The sequence below is a fragment of the Onychostoma macrolepis genome, chromosome 07 (genome assembly GCF_012432095.1).
Source record: "Onychostoma macrolepis isolate SWU-2019 chromosome 07, ASM1243209v1, whole genome shotgun sequence".
Taxonomy (NCBI): Eukaryota; Metazoa; Chordata; class Actinopteri; order Cypriniformes; family Cyprinidae; genus Onychostoma; species Onychostoma macrolepis.
This window is the reverse complement of record NC_081161.1, coordinates 202,769-221,503: the sequence shown is the minus strand read 5'-3', so window position 1 is coordinate 221,503 and position 18,735 is coordinate 202,769. Positions and strand designations below refer to the sequence as shown.

General features: G+C 37.6%; 1 protein-coding gene across 3 annotated transcripts; it reads left to right on the top strand.

Moving 5' to 3' along the window:
• The first annotated feature begins 414 nt into the window (after positions 1–414).
• Positions 415–15,981, top strand: LOC131543462 (E3 ubiquitin-protein ligase TRIM39-like). 3 transcript variants are annotated; one of them, XM_058780837.1, is made up of 12 exons: positions 415–914; positions 2,082–2,224; positions 3,870–3,990; positions 10,235–10,350; positions 12,446–12,499; positions 12,898–12,987; positions 13,431–13,963; positions 14,059–14,148; positions 14,272–14,496; positions 14,584–14,722; positions 15,008–15,034; positions 15,196–15,981. In XM_058780837.1, exons 5-12 carry the CDS (start codon positions 12,466–12,468, stop codon positions 15,741–15,743), a joined length of 1,686 nt encoding a protein of 561 aa, XP_058636820.1. In that variant the 5' UTR covers positions 415–914; positions 2,082–2,224; positions 3,870–3,990; positions 10,235–10,350; positions 12,446–12,465; the 3' UTR covers positions 15,744–15,981. The 3 variants fall into 3 exon arrangements, with proteins under 3 accessions (XP_058636820.1, XP_058636821.1, XP_058636819.1); XM_058780838.1 differs by having other exon boundaries at positions 2,044–2,224; XM_058780836.1 differs by lacking the exons at positions 415–914; positions 2,082–2,224; positions 3,870–3,990; positions 10,235–10,350 and adding an exon at positions 11,105–11,208.
• Positions 15,982–18,735: the final 2,754 nt, after the last annotated feature.

Here is an 18,735-nt window from a genome sequence, read left to right as displayed (position 1 = left end):
GTGGTGGCATCACGGAATCGCTGAAAATTCCGTGATGGGTTCACAGAAGGCATCAGCCGTGGTCCATGCACGGATTCACTGGTTCAACACCAGCGCTGCGTAAAAAAAGTGACTCCGATGCAGTTATATTTTGTATATAAATTTATACTTTCACTGGAGTACCTGACCCCACCCCTACCCTAAACCTACCCAGTTCTGAACAATAATGATGACGATAAATTTCCCAGTATCGCGTCGGCATATTGATGCTAAGGGTTTCTTATTTAAAGTGTTGAACCAGTAGATCCGTGCGTGGTTCACGACTGATGCCTGTCACTGACTTACATTGGTATCACTTCTGTGAGCCCATCACGGAATTTTCGGCGATTCCGTGATGCCACCACAGATTCGGGGGTTAATTAAGTCCATGGTCATTACACGGAATTCTGTGAGATCATGTTGGCTGTAAACAAAGCAGACTTTATTCCTTCTATTGCTACTCATGACCCTAACTGAGACTTGGATCAAACCTCAGGACACTGCCACTCCTGCAGCTCTCTCCACTAATTTCACTTTTTCCCACACTCCTCGCACAATTGGGAGGGGTGGAGGTACGGGTCTCCTTATTTCAAATTATTGGAAATTTGATCTTCTACCATCTCTTACAGGCAACAGTTAATTTGAATCTCATGCTATTACTATTACCCACCCTGTTAAAATCCACGTTGTAGTTGTGTATCGTCCCCCAGGTCAACTGGGTAACTTCTTGGAGGAGTTGGATGTATTGCTCTCAAACTTTCCTGAAGATGGTACTCCTCTGGTACTGCTTGATGACTTCAACATCCACCTAGAAAAACCCCAGGCTGCTGACTTCAACACTCTTCTCACTTCATTTGACCTCAAGCAAGTGTCTACTATGGCTACTCACAAATCAGGTAACCAACTGGACCTCATCTACACACGCTACTGCTCCACTGACAACACATTTGTTACTCCACTGCACACCACAGACCACTTCCTCATCACTTCTAACCTCACACTATCTCCGGACACAGCACATACTCCCCCACAGGTCACCTTTCGCCGTAACCTACGCTCGCTCTCTCCCTCTTGCCTTTCCTCAATGGTTTCATCTGCACTTCCTTCACCCTCCCAGTTTTCAGCATTGGACACAAACAGTGCTACTGACACTCTTTGCTCCACTTTAACATCTTGCCTGGACAACTTTTGCCCCCTTTCATCCAGACCAGCACGCACTACCCCCTCTGCCCCCTGGTTGTCTGATGTTCTCCATGAACATCGCGCTAAACTAAGGGCTGCAGAGAGGAAGCGGCACAAATCTAAAAACTCTACTGACCTTAGTGCGTATCAGTCACTCCTCTCTTCCTTCTCTGCAAATATCTCCATTGCTAAAACGACATACTACCACAACAAAATCAACAACTGTTCAGACTCTCGCACACTTTTCAAAACTTTCTCTTTTCTTCTCTGTCCTCCTCCCCTTCCTCCTTCATCAACTCTTACAGCTGATGACTTTGCAATTTTCTTTACAAATAAAACAAGAACCATCAGTGACCAATTCCTCCCACCACAAACTGATAACTTCTTACCGACAACACACACTCTCTCACCTCCTTCTCTCTCTCTCGGAGGCGGAGGTCTCCAAACTCATCCTTTCCAATCATCCCACTACCTGTCCGCTAGATCCCATCCCCACTCACCTCCTTCAGGCCATTTCTTCTTCAGTCACACCTGCGCTTACTCACATTATCAACACCTCTCTTCACACTGATACATTTCCCACAGCATTTAAGCAGGCTCGGGTAACCCCACTGCTTAAAAAACCCTCTCTAAATCCAGCACTTTTAGAACACTACAGACCAGTATCCCTTCTTCCATTCATTGCAAAGACACTTGAAACTACGAGCAGAATGACCTCCCGATGAATTAGACATGATGCAATATGTTTCAATATATATATATATATATATATATATATTTACTTTTCAAAGTTATTCCAAAATGTAAGAATTTGTATATACATTTGTATGTATTGTATTGTAGGAATCCTAATCAACTCTATGTACTGCATTTGGCCACAGATTCTCATCCACATCACATCGTATATCATCTAGGGCAATACACCTAGGAAATAATCTTTTGGCATGCCTGATCCATCCCTGGCAATCTTCTGCTGATACACTATATTGCCAGAAGTATTGGGTCACCTCCTTCTAATGAACAGGTCTGACTACTTTAGTAATTTCCATGAGTACAAATCTTAATGTTTAAGCATATAATGATATTCTAGGGAATTGTTTGCTTCTAATTTTATAGCAACAGTTTGGACAGGACTCTTTTCTATTCTAACATGTCAGTGTCTCTGTGTATAAGGCAAGGTTCAAAAAGAAATGATTGATTGAGTCAGTGTGGAAGAACTTGACTGGTCTGCAGAAAGCCAAGTCCTAATCCAAGCTGAACACCTCTGGTGTGACTTTAAATGCAGATCTTGAGCCTAAAACTCATCACTAAACACCAATGACTTGTACATACACTATATGGACAAAAGTATCGGGACGCCCCCTTCTTTAGAACAGAAAAAGGCATTTCCAAAATTGTGGCAACGAAGATGGAAACCTAATTAATTTATTTAAAAATTGTATTTCCATCTCTGTTGCAACAGTTTTGAAAGTGTCTAAAATGACTGAACCCATATGTACAAGTCACTGGTGTTTAGTGATGAATTGGCTGCACTCGCAGACCAGCCTCTCTCATTGAAAGACCATGATTTATTACATGATCAGTTATAGTTGGCCTGATCTCATCTGAGACTACAGCTCTTGATCTTCCTCTTATTCTTCTTCCACCACGCATACGTCTCCCTCTTGCTCTTTCAGACACTTCTCTGTGTCCGGCTTGGTCCATGTTTACATCACAATGCAGATTATTCAATGCAAATACTTTTTATAGATGATAATGAATTTATGTAAAGGAGTAACACATGTAGGTCTTCAGCTACAAAAGGAATCACCTGTGGTTGGTCCAACAGTTTTGATAGCATTTCATTTTCTTTTTCTAAATATATTTTAATGAAACATTATTGTAGAAATGCAGAATTTTTTGTATTATGTTATTGTTTTGAACTCAAGTTTAACAATTTTGAAAAGTGTATGTAAACGTGTGCAAACTGGGCTGTAGGTACACAGAGTTTTGACAGTTGTGTCGAAATGAGAAAAGAATTCATGGAATTTGAAAGAAGTAGTCAATGAATGCATGTTGTGCCAAAGCAATGAAAAATTATCCATAGTTTAGCTCCCACAGACTGCTGTTGTGCTCACTGTGTGAAGAGTTTTGAAAAAGTGACTTTAGTATTGAGAGATGTGTCCTAACAATTGTAAAAAACTGCTGTGCTGTTGGGAAATGTCAACACCTGTTAATGCTTTATTTTTCATTAATTTAGTCACTGTATTGAATAAATACTTGGGTTTGTGTTTGTTTTCTTCTAAAATAGACTAAAAGTAATCAGATCTAGCAGTTTTTAATGCTTTTCTGTAGGATAGGGTACTTTCCTGCCAAGCTTTACGAAATACCTCTAGTTTAGTTCTTCCAGCTGCACTCCATTTTCCGGGCTGCTCTCTTTAGGATGCGAGTGTGCTCATTATACCACGGTGTTGGACTCTTATCCTTAATCTTCCTTAAGCGTAAAGGAGCAACCGTATCTAAAGTGCTAGAAAAGAGAGAGTTCATAGTTTCTGTTACATCATCATATTATGATAAATTAGAGGTGTTAACTACTAATCACTAGTACTGGTGCTGCTAGTATTGTGCTGAAACCTCTAGCACTGTGTGTGTGTGTGTGTGTGTGTGTGTGTGTGTGTGGTGTTCCTCAGATCATGTTTGTTGTTGTTGAGGAGAATGTGCTGCTGCTGCATTGATTCTGCTGGATCAGAAACCGCTGGAAACCTCACAGACACACACTGAACACATCTACAGACCTGAGCTTGATTCATGGTAAGTTTGTCAATCACTTTTCTCCAAAGCGACTTGATGAATACATCAAGAAGGCTTTAGCACCATTGTTGTGCTGTTACAAACTGTACCAAACACCAATCACATGTTCCTCAGGAAAAGTCAGAATGTGTTTTCTCTTATTGCTGTGGTGTTTGGATCCTCTGATGGATGACAGCATGAAGGGACTGTTTTCCTCTCTGGTCATGAGGACATGAAATCACATCTCACATAATCAGATCAAAATGCATGACATAGTTTAGTCTTATCGCTGCTGGATGAAGCTCTGTGTTTCAGGTGAACGCAGCGTGAGCACTGTTTGAATGGGATTGTGAGATGCTTGACATGAGAACACAGATGCAGCACCTGAGAAACGTGACTGAGTTGAGCTCAAAGAGAAGCGAGCGTGAGCCGGTGCTGGGTGCGGCGGCGGTGATTCATGGGAGATCTGGGCTGAAGCAACAAACACAAATCACTGATCGAGCAGTCAACATGAAGCACACTGTTCAACAATAAGCCTGGAGCCCAGTATTACATTTTACAAGCCAGACTGCATGGGTTGTAAAATGAAATGTTATTTTTATTAAGTTGACCTATTTGTGGTTTGAACAGACAGTGTTTCTGACGTTCAGCTTTCTCATGATCCCTGATAATAATGCTGATGACCTTCAGTGACCTGACTCTCTTTTTTACACTACATTCTTACAGGATCAGAACCACGATACTTCAGACAAACGTCATTAAAAGGATCAAAACCTGATCATTGACATCTGACCAACTGGCAGAGTGTTTTTACAAACATTTTCAACCTCTCCTCAATTACAGTTCCCACGTGCCTGAAATCCACGGCCATCATGCCTGTTCCAAAAAACAAAACATGATAACATGTCTTAATGACCGATTGCTCTCACTCCTGTCATTGCTAAATGTTTTGAACTACTAGTAATCACTCATATCAAAGATTCTATACCAGCTGATCTAGATCAATATCAGTTTGCATATCGGGCAAATAGATCGACTGAGGATGCCATCTGTGTAGCTATGCATGCTGCCCTTTCACATCTGGAAAAGGCCAACACGTACATCAGGATGTTCTTCGTTGACTACAGCTCGGCATTTAACACCATTGTACCAAGCCAACTGATCAACAAACTTCATGCATTAGGATTAATTTCTTCAACATGCAGCTGGTTATTGGACTTTCTTACCAATCGCCCCCCAGTCAGTGCGGTTGGACAAGCATACATCCTCTACCTTAACTTTGAGTACTGGTGTACCACAAGGATGTGTACTGAGCCCACTCCTTTATGCTCTTTTTACTCATGACTGTCAAGCTACCCACGAATCAAATATCCTGGTTAAATTTGCAGATGACACAACAGTCATTGGGCTCATAACAAACAACAATGAAGTTGCATAGGGAGGAGGTTCAGAACCTTACAGTGTGGTATAGGGTGACCACCCGCCCCGCATTTTGTGGGACAGTCCTGAAATGGGAGGCTCTGTCCCGCGTCCCGTGAGTCATAAGCAGTGTCCGCATTTCAATTTTTGTCTGTTTTATTTTTTATTAGTATTTTTTCTGTAACGTTTTATTTCATATTCCTTTAAATTACAATTCCATATTAAAAATAAATTATATATATATATATATATATATATATATATATATATATATATATATATATATATATATATAATAAAAATAATTAGAAAACACTGAACATGGGCAGCGCACGATGGTAGCGCCAGAGCAGGAAAACACAGAGAGAGAGAAAAAAGCTGGCAACAGAAAAAATGGATCTATTGGGAGCTCCTGAGAAGAAAAAGCGACTTTGTTCTTATAATAAGGAATGGGAGAAAAAATATACATGGTTAAACCATTTACAGATGACCCTAAAAAAGGAGAGTGCTGTGTATGTCACCGAAGTTTCACCATCACACATGTAGGTGAGGGGGATGTAAGGAGGCATGGAGATGGGGAAACTCACAAGAGAGATGCATACCAAAGAAATGTTAATGATAGCTTGACAAGTTTTTTTCTCTCCAACAAAAGATAGCAACCTAAATAAAATCACAGCAGCTGAAGTGACAAGTGTCTACCATAAGGTTGTAAAAACAGCACAGGACATTGTTGGTAATGACCCACCATCACTTGAACACTTTTAGAAAACTCGCTGTTTGAGAAGGGCAAATAACATCATTAAGGACAACACTTATCCTAGCCATAACTTGTTTCAGCTTCTCCTATCTGGGAGGCGTTTCCAATCCATCCGAGTACGCACAAATAGACTAAAAAAATGTTTCTTTGTTTTGTTTTGTTTTTTCCCAACAGCAATAATTGTGTTGAACTCTGATATCTCCCTGTCTGACCATGTAAGATAAGCTACGTCGGCAATGTGACTTACCTCTCAATAAGAAGTTCACTAATAATTATTTATGCTGCTATACTAACAGTGTTATACTTGTATTAACACTGTACTTGGCATCTTGCAATATTCTGAGTAATTTTAAATATGTTGTACGATAATAAACTGAAATTACAAAATTTGCTGTCTTTGGATCATTTTAAAACAGTTATTCGACAAATGAAAATTGACTCAATGATATGTAACTGTTTTTAGTCTGTTTGTGTTGTAATATTTTGTGATGGTATTGCTGCCCATTTTGGCCAGGACACTCCTGCGAAAGATATTTTTAATCTCAGAGAGTCTCTTCTGGTTAAATAAAGGTTAAATAAAATAAAAAATAAAATAAATAATTTAGTCTCCTTTTATATTTTATCTTTTATTGTATCGCTATGATAATTATTCAATCATTCATTATTGACTATTTAATTTTGTATTTTCGTATTTTAGTATATATTCTTAACTAGTTGTATTGCTTTATTTTAAATACACCTTGGGGTTGTCACAAGATAAATTTCGTTATGCTACACAATGACAATAAAGTACTTGACTTGATGGAAATTACTAAAGTAGTCAAACCTGTTCATTAGAAGGGTGTGTCCCAATACTTTTGTCAATACAATGTATCACACATGGTGAAAGACCTAATTTCTTAGCAATTTTGCACTGATTTTTTTATTTATTTTTGAACGGTTTGAGATGCTCTCATCAAGAGGCATAAAGCGATAAGCCATGACTATCTTTTCTTGCAAAGACTGAGACTTTGATTGGTGCTTGTTTATTTTTATTTTTGTTTAATGAAGATCACTGACCAGATACTGATTAACTATTAGATTATGAACTACATATAAAAAGCGGTCCAAATCGGTTGCAGTGCCTGCATGGCGTCAGTTCAAACAGCCAGCTCTGCCCAATCAGCTTCTTCGTGCTGTGTTCCACTATACGTTGCCATTGACAACGGACTCAAATAAGCTTAGTTAAGTTGATTCAACTTAAAAAATTCAATAGATAATAAAACTTGTGTAAATGGTACACCTAACTCAAAAACCTGAGTACTTACTACATAAACAAATAATAATGTTTATGTTTAATGTACTTAATTAATTTGTGTTAAAACAATTTTAGGTATAACAGTGTAGGTACATATCAAAGGACTTTTGTTTAAATGAGAAAAATAAGAGGACCTGACACATCACATAATCACTTTATTAAGCATTATAGTCGCATGCATTATAATCAGTAGCTTTAAATTTAGCCTGTCAGATGCTACTGCATCTACATCTATCTATCTGTATCTCTCTACATCTAGGCTATCAATATCTGATCATATGCTTTATTTATGTAAGATAGAAAGAAGAGGAGCTCACACATCACAAGTCACTTTATTAAACATTTTAGTCAGTTATTATGAAATAAAGAGTGGTAACATTTTGATAGCTAGCCAGGCTATATGAAATTTTACTTGTCATTTTCAGTGACCCTAGCCAACTGCAATCATAAGCATTACTAAGGAACAAACTGTAGATCTCCAACATTATTGGGTAATTACAGGAACTAGTAATAAGAATAAAGATAAGATCTACATTTATCAGATAATCAGAATATGTTATACAAGAGCTCAAACATCTCATAAGGGTTACCCATTAGTAGACAACAACAGCAGCATTAATGTTTCATTTATTTTCTCTATACGCATTTATATACTGGTGACAATCTAGCTTGTTTTCTCTAGTCTTAAGATGTTGGCTGCATCCAAAAACTGAAAAATGCTGCCTTCGGAGGACACATTCCAAGGTAGGAAGGCATAAAGGCACGTCCGAATCCAAAGTTAGCTTCACTTCCTGTCTCCTGAAATGCCTTCATCTGATCGATTTTTGAAGGCAGCATAGATGTATTCTTCGCTGCCTTTGATATCCCGCGTTCCATTCCGAGACGGTTGAGCTAAAAAAATAAAGATGGCGGCTGGAAGTTGCGTTTGGTGGTTAGTTTGTGTGTAAATGTATATTTCTGATTAACTTTTTGCACTTTTGACGTTATTTCTAGCGAGAAATGAGTATTATAGTAATTAAATATTTGTTTAGTTATCACCAAAACTTGTTCTATTTTGTTGTAGATAGTTAAACCGTTACGCTGCCTCAGAAGCCTGTCCGAAATCAGTTTCATGAGGTGCCTTCATGCATAAACGCTGCCTGCAGAGTCATTGCCTCATAAGGCAGCAAGGCAGCTGCCTAAGTTTTCGGATGCAGCCATGAAACGTTTTACAGCACCGCTCGTCTCCTCTGATGCTGATCATTCGGCTTCAGCGTCTGATCAAACGTGCGCTCCCGCGAGAACATTTGCTGAACAGCGACCCCTGCTCACAGTTTTCGATAGGTCACCGATTTCGGCACAAAACTGGCATTTCTTGTTATATGGACTCTGGAGGTGAATTAATCGTGTCTTATAATTTATCTTACTGCATTCTGATATCAGAATGTGATCGCGTGCTGTGGACCAAGAAATTTGGCTGCTGAAAATGCAATAGTTTATTTTAACTAAACGATTTAATTGTCAATTTAACGCAACTGAACAAAATTCAAAGATCCGATTTTGTAATATTTATTATATAATCAATATTATAACTACCAGTAATATTCAATATATCAGACACAACTATAAATAATGTTTTTTTTTTGTTGTTGTTTGTTTGTTTTTTGCATTTGAAGAGCGAGATGTACCATTACTGGTTGTGTTTGTAATATGTACTATTTTTGTACTTATCTGAAGTTATTCATTTTGCAGGATTAGTACAGATTTTTTACTGGAGATATAGTGTGGAAACACGTGATGTTAGAAGTTTTTAATGAATTGTTGCCCATCAGCTCACCCTGATCAGCAGTGTTGGGGATAACGCATTACAAGTAACGCGAGTTACGTAATCAGAATACTTTTTTTTAAAGTAACTAGTAAAGTAACGCATTACTTTTTAATTTACAAGAAAATATCTGAGTTACTTTTTCAAAAGTAAATGTTTTCCCATTTATTGACTGACAAGTCTCCTGTCCCCATGTTGAGAGAAATCGGAAGTAGAGAGGCGTTGTGTGCGCTGCTGTGTGAACATGATCTTACTGTAGTTCTAGACTAAATGTGAATGTGCATTAATTCATCCCACTGGCAAAAAAACAAAACAAAAAAAAAACTGATTTAGTATTCATCAAAATGAATTGAAACAGTTAAAACTCAGAATATGACACAAACCTGCAATAATTAAATGTTAAATAACACAAATGTATCTAATCCCATTTTATTAACCAATGTTTTTGCTGCTGACCTTTGATGATCCAGTTCAACCATAATAATATGCAAAAATGACTTTAGATAAACTAACAATTGTGCTTCATTGTTTTGTTTTTTTGTATTATTTGTGAAGAGTATTGAACCTTCTTCTACTGTACAGACGTGAATTTACTTTTCCTTCAGCTTGAGGTTTATTCATTACAATTTTTGGTGTGAAAGGGCTTTTTACATTTGCTATAAATAGAACTTCTTATATTAAAAAACAAACAATCAAGCCCTCCTCATATTTAAAAAGTAACGCGAAAGTAAAGTAACGCATTACTTTTCAGAAAAAGTAACTAAGTAACATAATTAGTTACTTTTTTAAGGAGTAACGCAGTATTGTAATGCATTACTTTTAAAAGTAACTTTCCCCAACACTGCTGATCACACATGACAAGCTAAAAGTGCTATATTAAGTCACTATCACTATGGATTTTAAATGCTTTGAATCTTTTCCATTTGCAAGTAATATATTCCCACCTGCGCATTTACAGATCCCCCTCTAATCATCATATATTTTACAGGTAACAAACCAAAGGAAGAGGACAGCAGCTTTGCTGTGTCAGTCGTGGTAAATACAGGAGCATTCTTCATGAAAATGTGCGAGAGAAGCTTGCAAGGCAAGATGAGGGGAAAAAATGTAAGGTACCTTTCTTCATTTTCATAGATTTTGGGATATTTATCTATATTTGGGTAATTGATAAAGTTATGTTTTGTTAAATTTATTTATGTATTATTATTATTATTATTATTATTTATTTTTATTATTTTTTTTATTAATGTGTGTGTGTGTGTGTGTGTGTGTTAGTAATCCTTTATGTTATGGAGACCAAATGACTCCACAAGGATAGTAATACCAGTAAACTTTAGTTTAACTACTTAACTGTAGTCCATAACTTTTGGCGCTCTAGCGGTTAATAAACAGAACTGCGTGCGTGTTGCGGAAGAGCACTGTAGCCGGAACTACTTCTCTCTGTTTATGTCTATGACAAATCACGCAGTACTGGGCTACTCCCCAAATAGTCCGAATATAAACACTTATTATAGGTGTACCATAGTGATTCAGGATACGCCAAAAACACGGTTTGGAAAATAGATTTTGTAAATTTGAACACAAAAAGAAGTTATGGACTGCAGATTTAAATCTATAAATACAGGAGGAGCTCTGACGTCCCTTGAGTTCCATGAAAGATTCAAGGTGTGTTCGACTTGAAGCGGCGCTGCGCAGAATGATCAGTGTATGACATCACAGTACCGCGAGAGCGATGAGAGAGCGATGAGAGAGCAGACGGATCCTGTGCTTTCGAATAGCTCTCGCGGCACTTTGATGTCATACACTGATCATTCTGCGCAGCGCCGCTTCAAGTCGAACACACCTTCAGAGAAAGTGAAAATTGATCAAAAACAATATGGACACCTGAAACGATCAACCTCTTTCAACAACAGAATATTTATTGAGCCGTTCAAAGATCCTTGTGGACACATCTGATACTCACAGGTAAGTGATAGAAATATAAGGGAGATTGTCCTGAACAGGTTTCTAATAGAAGTGGTCTGGTTTAGTCAAGTTTCTGTCAAAACTGGAATAAGTTATACAGAGCCAGGTTTAAACATCTGATGTCAAACACTCAACTACTTTAGCTGTTTACTGCACTGAAATGGTATCAGAATTGTATTAAAGTAAGTATTTGACTGGTAGTAGTTTGGTGTTTCTGTCATTTTGTCACGCAACATAAAAAAGAAACAGGAAGTAAAAGACCTTCAGACAGACTGTACACACTGCAGGTGAAAATTGCATTTAGATGAAACAAGATGGAAACTACACTTGGTCATACAATATATCTGTTTAGTTTGTGGATATTTGTAGTTAATTATATTACCGGTACCTTGTACTTGCTGTTTCTGATTTTAACAGCGGATCATAGCTCAGACTGTTCAGTGAATGTTTTTCTTTATGTTCAATGAGTTTACACTCTTTCACAAGGAGTGATCGTGTTTACTTCACTATCAATACGATTTTAACACTTTAATATAAACATTCATTAAATGGTAATAATTTGTTTTGATATTAAGTTTTAAAAAGTGAACATTTCTTGTTTAGAGAACTTTAACATTAATCTCTGTTAGCTGCAGAGACTGTGGCTATATGGGAAATAGCCAAGTGTTCCACGCAGGAGACAAACAAATTTAACAGTCACAAAGTCTAAACGCATAGCATCTACAATCTTTTACCTAAGTATTCCAAAGAACACTTACAGCAAAGCAATTATGTGTTTTAAAGAATAAACTATGTGCACATGTAGTAGCACAAACATCTATACAGTGTGTTCTATGGGCACAATGTGCTTAACACAATTACACTTTGGAATAAAAAAACGAAATGCTTACCTGACAGCAGTGTGAGAGTTCTAGTGCAAAGCTCCAGAGACCCTCACACACTGCATGGTGTTTTCTGGCTATAGAATCCCAAAGTCACTTTGTCACTTCCCTTATATACCCAGACAACAAAGAAATCTTCAAATCAGTTGTAAAAACATAAAAGACCTTAGATAATAGAATGAAGAATAAGTTACCCTAAACTTTTGAGGAAAGATTTCATTTATACCATATTTATATTCATATTTATACCTGAGTGACCAAATATATACTCACTATCAAGAAGCAAATTAGTTGTTTCTTTAAGTCAAATTTTGGGTTGTACACTTTTTTTTCTTCTTCTTCTTCTTCTTGAAAAGGCTTGAAGAGGGAAAGAGCAATGGCAGAATCTTCACCAACAACAACAAAAGCAAGTAAGTCAGTAACCAAGACAATAATGAATTAGGGCATGAATAACTTTCACTCTTCTCATATGCTAACATTTAATATGTACATTTCAGGAAAGTACAGTATTAGTATATCACATTAGGGTACCGGTCACCTTGTCTGTGTTAATTTTGCAATAATGACCAGCTGACTGTATGATTTACATATTTACATTTATTCAAAGTCAAAGTTCTTCAAACCCTTTTTCTCTAGATACTCTTTACATACAATCAGCTTCATAAGGTGAATCATGGGATTCTTTATAAACAGTTGTTTAATTCCTTTGCTTCTCGTTCTGCTCTTGCTCATCTATAAAAAATAAATAATAATAATCACCGTCAAAATGTGTTGCATTCATTGTTTTGTTTTGTTTTTTCTTGAAAAGGCTTGAAGAGGGAAAGAACGATGGCAGAATCTTCACCAACATCAAAGAAAGCTAGAAAAATCAGGAGACGGAGTAGCGAAGAACCTCCACGTATGTCAATAAACCAGAAAATAATGATTCAGTGCATGAATGACTTTCATTCTTCTCATAATATTTAAAATGTACAGTTCTGTGAAGTACAGTACTAGTGTTTCACATTAGGCTACTGATCTACTTGTTTGGGTTCATTTTGCAATAATGACCAGCTGACTGTAAATTATCTCTTACATATTTGAGTTTCTTCAGAGTCGCCACACTTTGTCTCTTGACACTCTTTACATTTAACCAGCTTCGTGAGGTGCATCGTGGGATTCTTTATTAACAGTCCTGAAGGAGTTTGCATAATCATAAATAACCTTAAGCAAGCAAGTGGGAAACATTAGATTAAAAAGTTTTTAAGGAAATGAGAAACTTAAGTGTCAGTGTGTGTTTGAACTGTGTTCAAAGTTCAGATTAATAGTGTAGGTGATTTATCTTCGTAATTTTCTTTCCAGACATGTCATCCTCCAGTGATCCACTAACTGAGGTTCCATGCTCGATATGTCTGGAGGTGTTCACTGATCCAGTCACGACTCCATGTGGACACAACTTCTGCAAGACCTGTCTGAATAAACACTGGGACAACAGCCAGACCTACTGCTGTCCATACTGTAAAGAAACATTCAAGCAAAGACCTGATCTCAAGATTAATACCACACTCCGAGAGCTCGTAGATCACTGTAAAAAGAAAAGTTCTGAGAAAACAACTGACGTTCTGTGTGACATCTGTGAGGAAAGAAAGCTGAAAGCCCTGAAGTCGTGTCTGGTGTGTCAGAGCTCCTACTGTCAAACTCATCTGGAGCGTCATTTGAGAGTGACAGGTTTGAAGAAACACAAACTGATGGATCCTGTGAGTAATCTGGAGGACTATATGTGTCAGAAACACGAGAGACCTCTGGAGCTGTTCTGTAGAGATGATCAGACGTGTGTGTGTCAGACGTGTAATGTCACAGACCACAAGAACCACAACTCTGTTTCTATTGAAGAGGTGAGTACCAAGTGTTACCCATGTTAAAATAATATTTCACTTATTAATTAAAACGATATCATTAATTACTCCCCGTCATACATTTCCTCTGTTAGACTGAGTTGATGATCCAAGACGTGCAGCAGAAGATCCAAGACAGAATCAAGAAGATTCAAGACATTAAAAACTCAGCAGAAGTCAGAAAAGTGAGTGGTTTTGGGTGGTTGCTTATTGGACACAATCATTTAAATATAATAACGTCTGTAACATGAACTGTGCAGCATGCAGACAGCGGCACTAATAATTTGTTGATTGGATTGGTTGAGCAGAGAAACACAGAGAAGGAGAAAGCAGCCCGTGTGGAGCTCTTCACTGATCTCATCCGCTCCATTGAGAGATGTCAGACTGATCTGCTGGAGGAGATGGAGGAGCAGCAGAAAGCAGCAGAGAAAGATGAGCAAGAACTCATTGGAGAGCTGGAGCGGGACATCGCTGAGCTGAAGATGAGAAACAATAAACTGCAACAGATTTCACGGACTGAAGATGTCATAACGGTCAATGAACATTTCTCTAATCAATCATAGTGCAGTATATGACACTCCCCATGCATGCTGAAGGATTTCTCTTTTCGTCTGCTGTAGATTTACTCATCTCTGCGCAGCCCTACAAAAACCAGTAACTGGTCTAAGATCAGTATGAAGACTCATAAGAATCTGAAGACTCTGAGGAGAGTTGTGACTCAACTGCAGGAAACTCTACATGAGAAACTTACTCAAACTGGCAAGTCAATTACACTGATCAGATAAAAATATAACGCTGCACACAATTCTTTAAATCTGTGGGTACCACTGCTCTGCACATTTTGTGTGCCTGACGCCCTCGATTCAGTTCATGGATCTCCCTCCTAAAGAGCTAATGATCTGAATCAGGTGTGTTAAATAAGGAAGACATACAAAATTGAATGGAATTGAGAACCACTGCTTTATATAGTATCTTAAAACTTGTCTATAAGTCATGAAACATCTCAAAGATGTTGTGATGTTTTGTTGTCATGTGTCTCTACAGAGCTGAAGTGGATGCAGCAGTATGCAGGTACAGTGAGCTCTCTGCACTACACTAGATTACATTCATACTCTCATAGTTTCATCGCTGCACTACATTCTCATTAAAAACTCAATTAAATATTAAAATCTGCATCGTCAAAGAACATGTTTGTTTTGTGAAGTTGTTATTCACATTCTCTATTTTCTCAGTGGATGTAACTCTGGATCCTGATACAGCTCATCCTCAACTCATCCTGTCTGATGATAGAAAACAAGTGAGATGTGGAGACATTTGGCAGAAACTCCCAAACAACCCAGAGAGATTTGATCATGGTCCAAATATACTGGGAAATGAGAGATTCTCCTCAAGGAGATTTTATTTTGAGGTGCAGGTGAAGGGAAAGACTAACTGGACTTTAGGAATGGCCCAAGAATCCATTAAAAGGAAGGGAGAGATCAGACTGAGACCGAATAATGGATTTTGGACAGTGCAGCTGAGGAATGGAGATGAATATAAAGCCTGTGCTGGTCCCTCTGTCTCTCTGTCTCTGAGAGTGAAGCCGCAGCGGGTCGGTGTGTATGTGGATTATGAGGAGGGTCTGGTCTCCTTTTATGATGTGGAGTCCAGCTCTCTTATCTACTCTTTCACTGGTCAGTCTTTCACTGGGAAACTCTATCCATATTTTGGCCCATCCTTAAACTACGGAGGTGAAAACTCAACCCCACTGATCATCACACCTGTCCATTACAGTGAATGAATTTATATCCCTGATATGAAAGATAAAAATAATTTTGTGTAAAAAACATTATGTATGTGGGATGAAGGTTCTTTATGGTTTGTTTTTCAGTTTCAGTTCCATAATTATATGTTTTTAATCTATGTAATGTAATGCTTGTGTAATTCATGACATTTTCCCCATCTTTACCTGACACCTGTAATTTTCTGTAAAACATTTACATCAAAATAAACCAAAATAATCTTAATAAACTGTTGTATCAAGGCTCTATCATCTCCCTTACTAAATGTTCTATGATATTACAGTGGTACATCAGATGGTAATATCTTGATTTATATAATAAAACCAAAAACATGGCATTACCATGGTGAAACCTGCAGGTAACTAAGTTAGTTATATAAGTTTTACCATAAGAATATATCAATTATAATCAATTACAACTGAAATTTCAATACACCTTCATTGTTTCATTGAACTGAATTTCTTTTTCTTTCTTTTTTAAATGATACAGTGCCTATCTTCAAATAAAATGTAAGTCTGTTTACAATTTGGTGAACATTTAAACACTTTAATGATAAAATAAACAAACACAAAAGTCCACTCGCGGACGAATGCTGCAAAACAAAACAAAAGTGAAAATATTACAGAATATTCAAGTTCAACTTTTTTGCAATACTCCACAATAAGTGGGTGAGTTGGTGAGGCGATCATGATTGGGTAAAAAAAATACAAATAAGCAAGCACCAACCAAAGTCTCAGTCTGTCTGCACGGATGTAGCACGCGCGTTTCTGTCAATGTTTGCTGGTGAGTTGAAGCTCTTTCTTTACCTTTTGCTCTGAAACCATTATTAATAAATGAGAGGTATAACAATTAGCTAATAAAAAGAGATATAATTTATGACTGCATGGATGTCGATTCCAAACCTTTTATGGATCAGCTGCAACCGATTTGGACCGCTTTTCATATTTAGTTCGTAATCAGTATCTGGTCAGTGATCTTCATTAAACAAAAATAAAAATAAACAAGCACCAACCAAAGTCTCAGTCTTTGCAAGAAAAGATAGTCATGGCTTATCGCTTTATGCCTCTTGATGAGAGCATCTCAAACCGTTCAAAAATAAATAAAAAAATCAGTGCAAAATTGCTAAGAAATTAGGTCTTTCACCATGTGTGATACATTGTATTGACAAAAGTATTGGGACACACCCTTCTAATGAACAGGTTTGACTACTTTAGTCATTTCCATCAAGTCAAGTACTTTATTGTCATTGTGTAGCATAACGAAATTTATCTTGTGACAACCCCAAGGTGCATTTAAAATAAAGCAATACAACTAGTTAAGAATATATACTAAAATACGATAGTTAATAAATACAAAATGAAATAGTCAATAATGAATGACTGAATAATTATCACAGCAATACAATAAAAGATAAAATATAAAAGGAGACTAAATTATCATACAACATATTTAAAATTACTCAGAATATTGCAAAATGCCTAGTACAGTGTTAATACAAGTATAACACTGTTAGTTTAGCAGCATAAATAATTATTAGTGAACTTCTTATTGAGCGGTAAGTCACACATTGCCAACATAGCTTATTTTACATGGTCAGTGTCACGAATCTAGTCTATTAACTTCCGTTCACTCACCACCAGAGGTCACCCGCTCACCACATGGACTCTCACACTACACAGACTGTTACACTATACCCTGGACTACATTTCCCATCATCTAATTACACATACACAGCTGAATCCCATCAGACATGCTTTGTAAGCCTTGGCCTTCCTCTTTCAGATCGCTGAGTATTGTTTAGTGTATAATACTCTTCTAGCAATAGCTACACTACGGAGCTAGTCCTAGTTTCCAGTTCCAGTCTAAGTCTAGTCATTTCGTGTTGCCTTGTTCCTGATCTTCTGCCTGTGTATTTTGGACTAACCCTTTGCCTGCTGTTTTAGACTCAGTTTACACCTCGCCTGGACTATTGCTCGTGTTATTGGATCGCCCCTCATGTCAAGCCCTCTGGATATTGTTTGCCGATCGTAGACCCACGCTAGCCCTAGGATTACTCTTTGTCTTGCCTGTGTTATACCTGTTTGCCATTGTTTGACTCTTGCCTTTTGTGACCACGTCTTGGAATAAAGCTTGAAAATGGATCTGCACGTCTCACGTCTCGTTCGCCCTGTAACAGTCAGACAGGGAGATATCAGAGTTCAACAAAATTATTGCTGTTGGGAAAAAAAAAAAAAAAAAACTTTTTAGCCTATTTGTGCATACCCGGATGGATTGGAAGTGCCTTCCAGATAGGAGAAGCTGAAACAAGTTATGGCTAGGGTAAGTGTTGTCCTTAATGATGTTATTTGCCCTTCTCAAACAGCGAGTTTTCTAAAAGTGTTCAAGTGATGGTAGATGTGCTGTTTTTACAACCTGCTGCAGGGCTTTTTTGTCAACTTTGGTACAGCTACTACAGGTGCATCTCAATGAATTAGAATGTCGTGGAAAAGTTCATTTATTTCAATAATTCAACTCAAATTGTGAAACTCGTGTATTAAATAAATTCAATGCACACAGACTGAAGTAGTTTAAGTCTTTGGTTCTTTTAATTGTGATGATTTTGGCTCACATTTAACAAAAACCCAATCTCAACCAATTAGAATATGGTGACATGCCAATCAGCTAATCAACTCAAAACACCTGCAAAGGTTTCCTGAGCCTTCAAAATGGTCTCTCAGTTTGGTTCACTAGGCTACACAATCATGGGGAAGACTGCTGATCTGACAGTTGTCCAGAAGACAATCATTGACACCCTTCACAAGGAGGGTAAGCCACAAACATTCATTGCCAAAGAAGCTGGCTGTTCACAGAGTGCTGTATCCAAGCATGTTAACAGAAAGTTGAGTGGAAGGAAAAAGTGTGGAAGAAAAAGATGCACAACCAACCGAGATAACCGCAGCCTTATGAGGATTGTCAAGCAAAATCCATTCAAGAATTTGGGTGAACTTCACA

Bases quoted from the DNA above. Each gene is read 5' to 3' on its own strand.
- LOC131543462 (XM_058780837.1), top strand. From the start codon at position 12,466: ATGGCAGAATCTTCACCAACAACAACAAAAGCAA. The intron at 12,500-12,897 runs GTAAGTCAGTAA...TTTCTTGAAAAG, and splicing joins ACCAACAACAACAAAAGCAA to GCTTGAAGAGGGAAAGAACG. The intron at 13,964-14,058 runs GTGAGTACCAAG...TTCCTCTGTTAG, and splicing joins ACTCTGTTTCTATTGAAGAG to ACTGAGTTGATGATCCAAGA.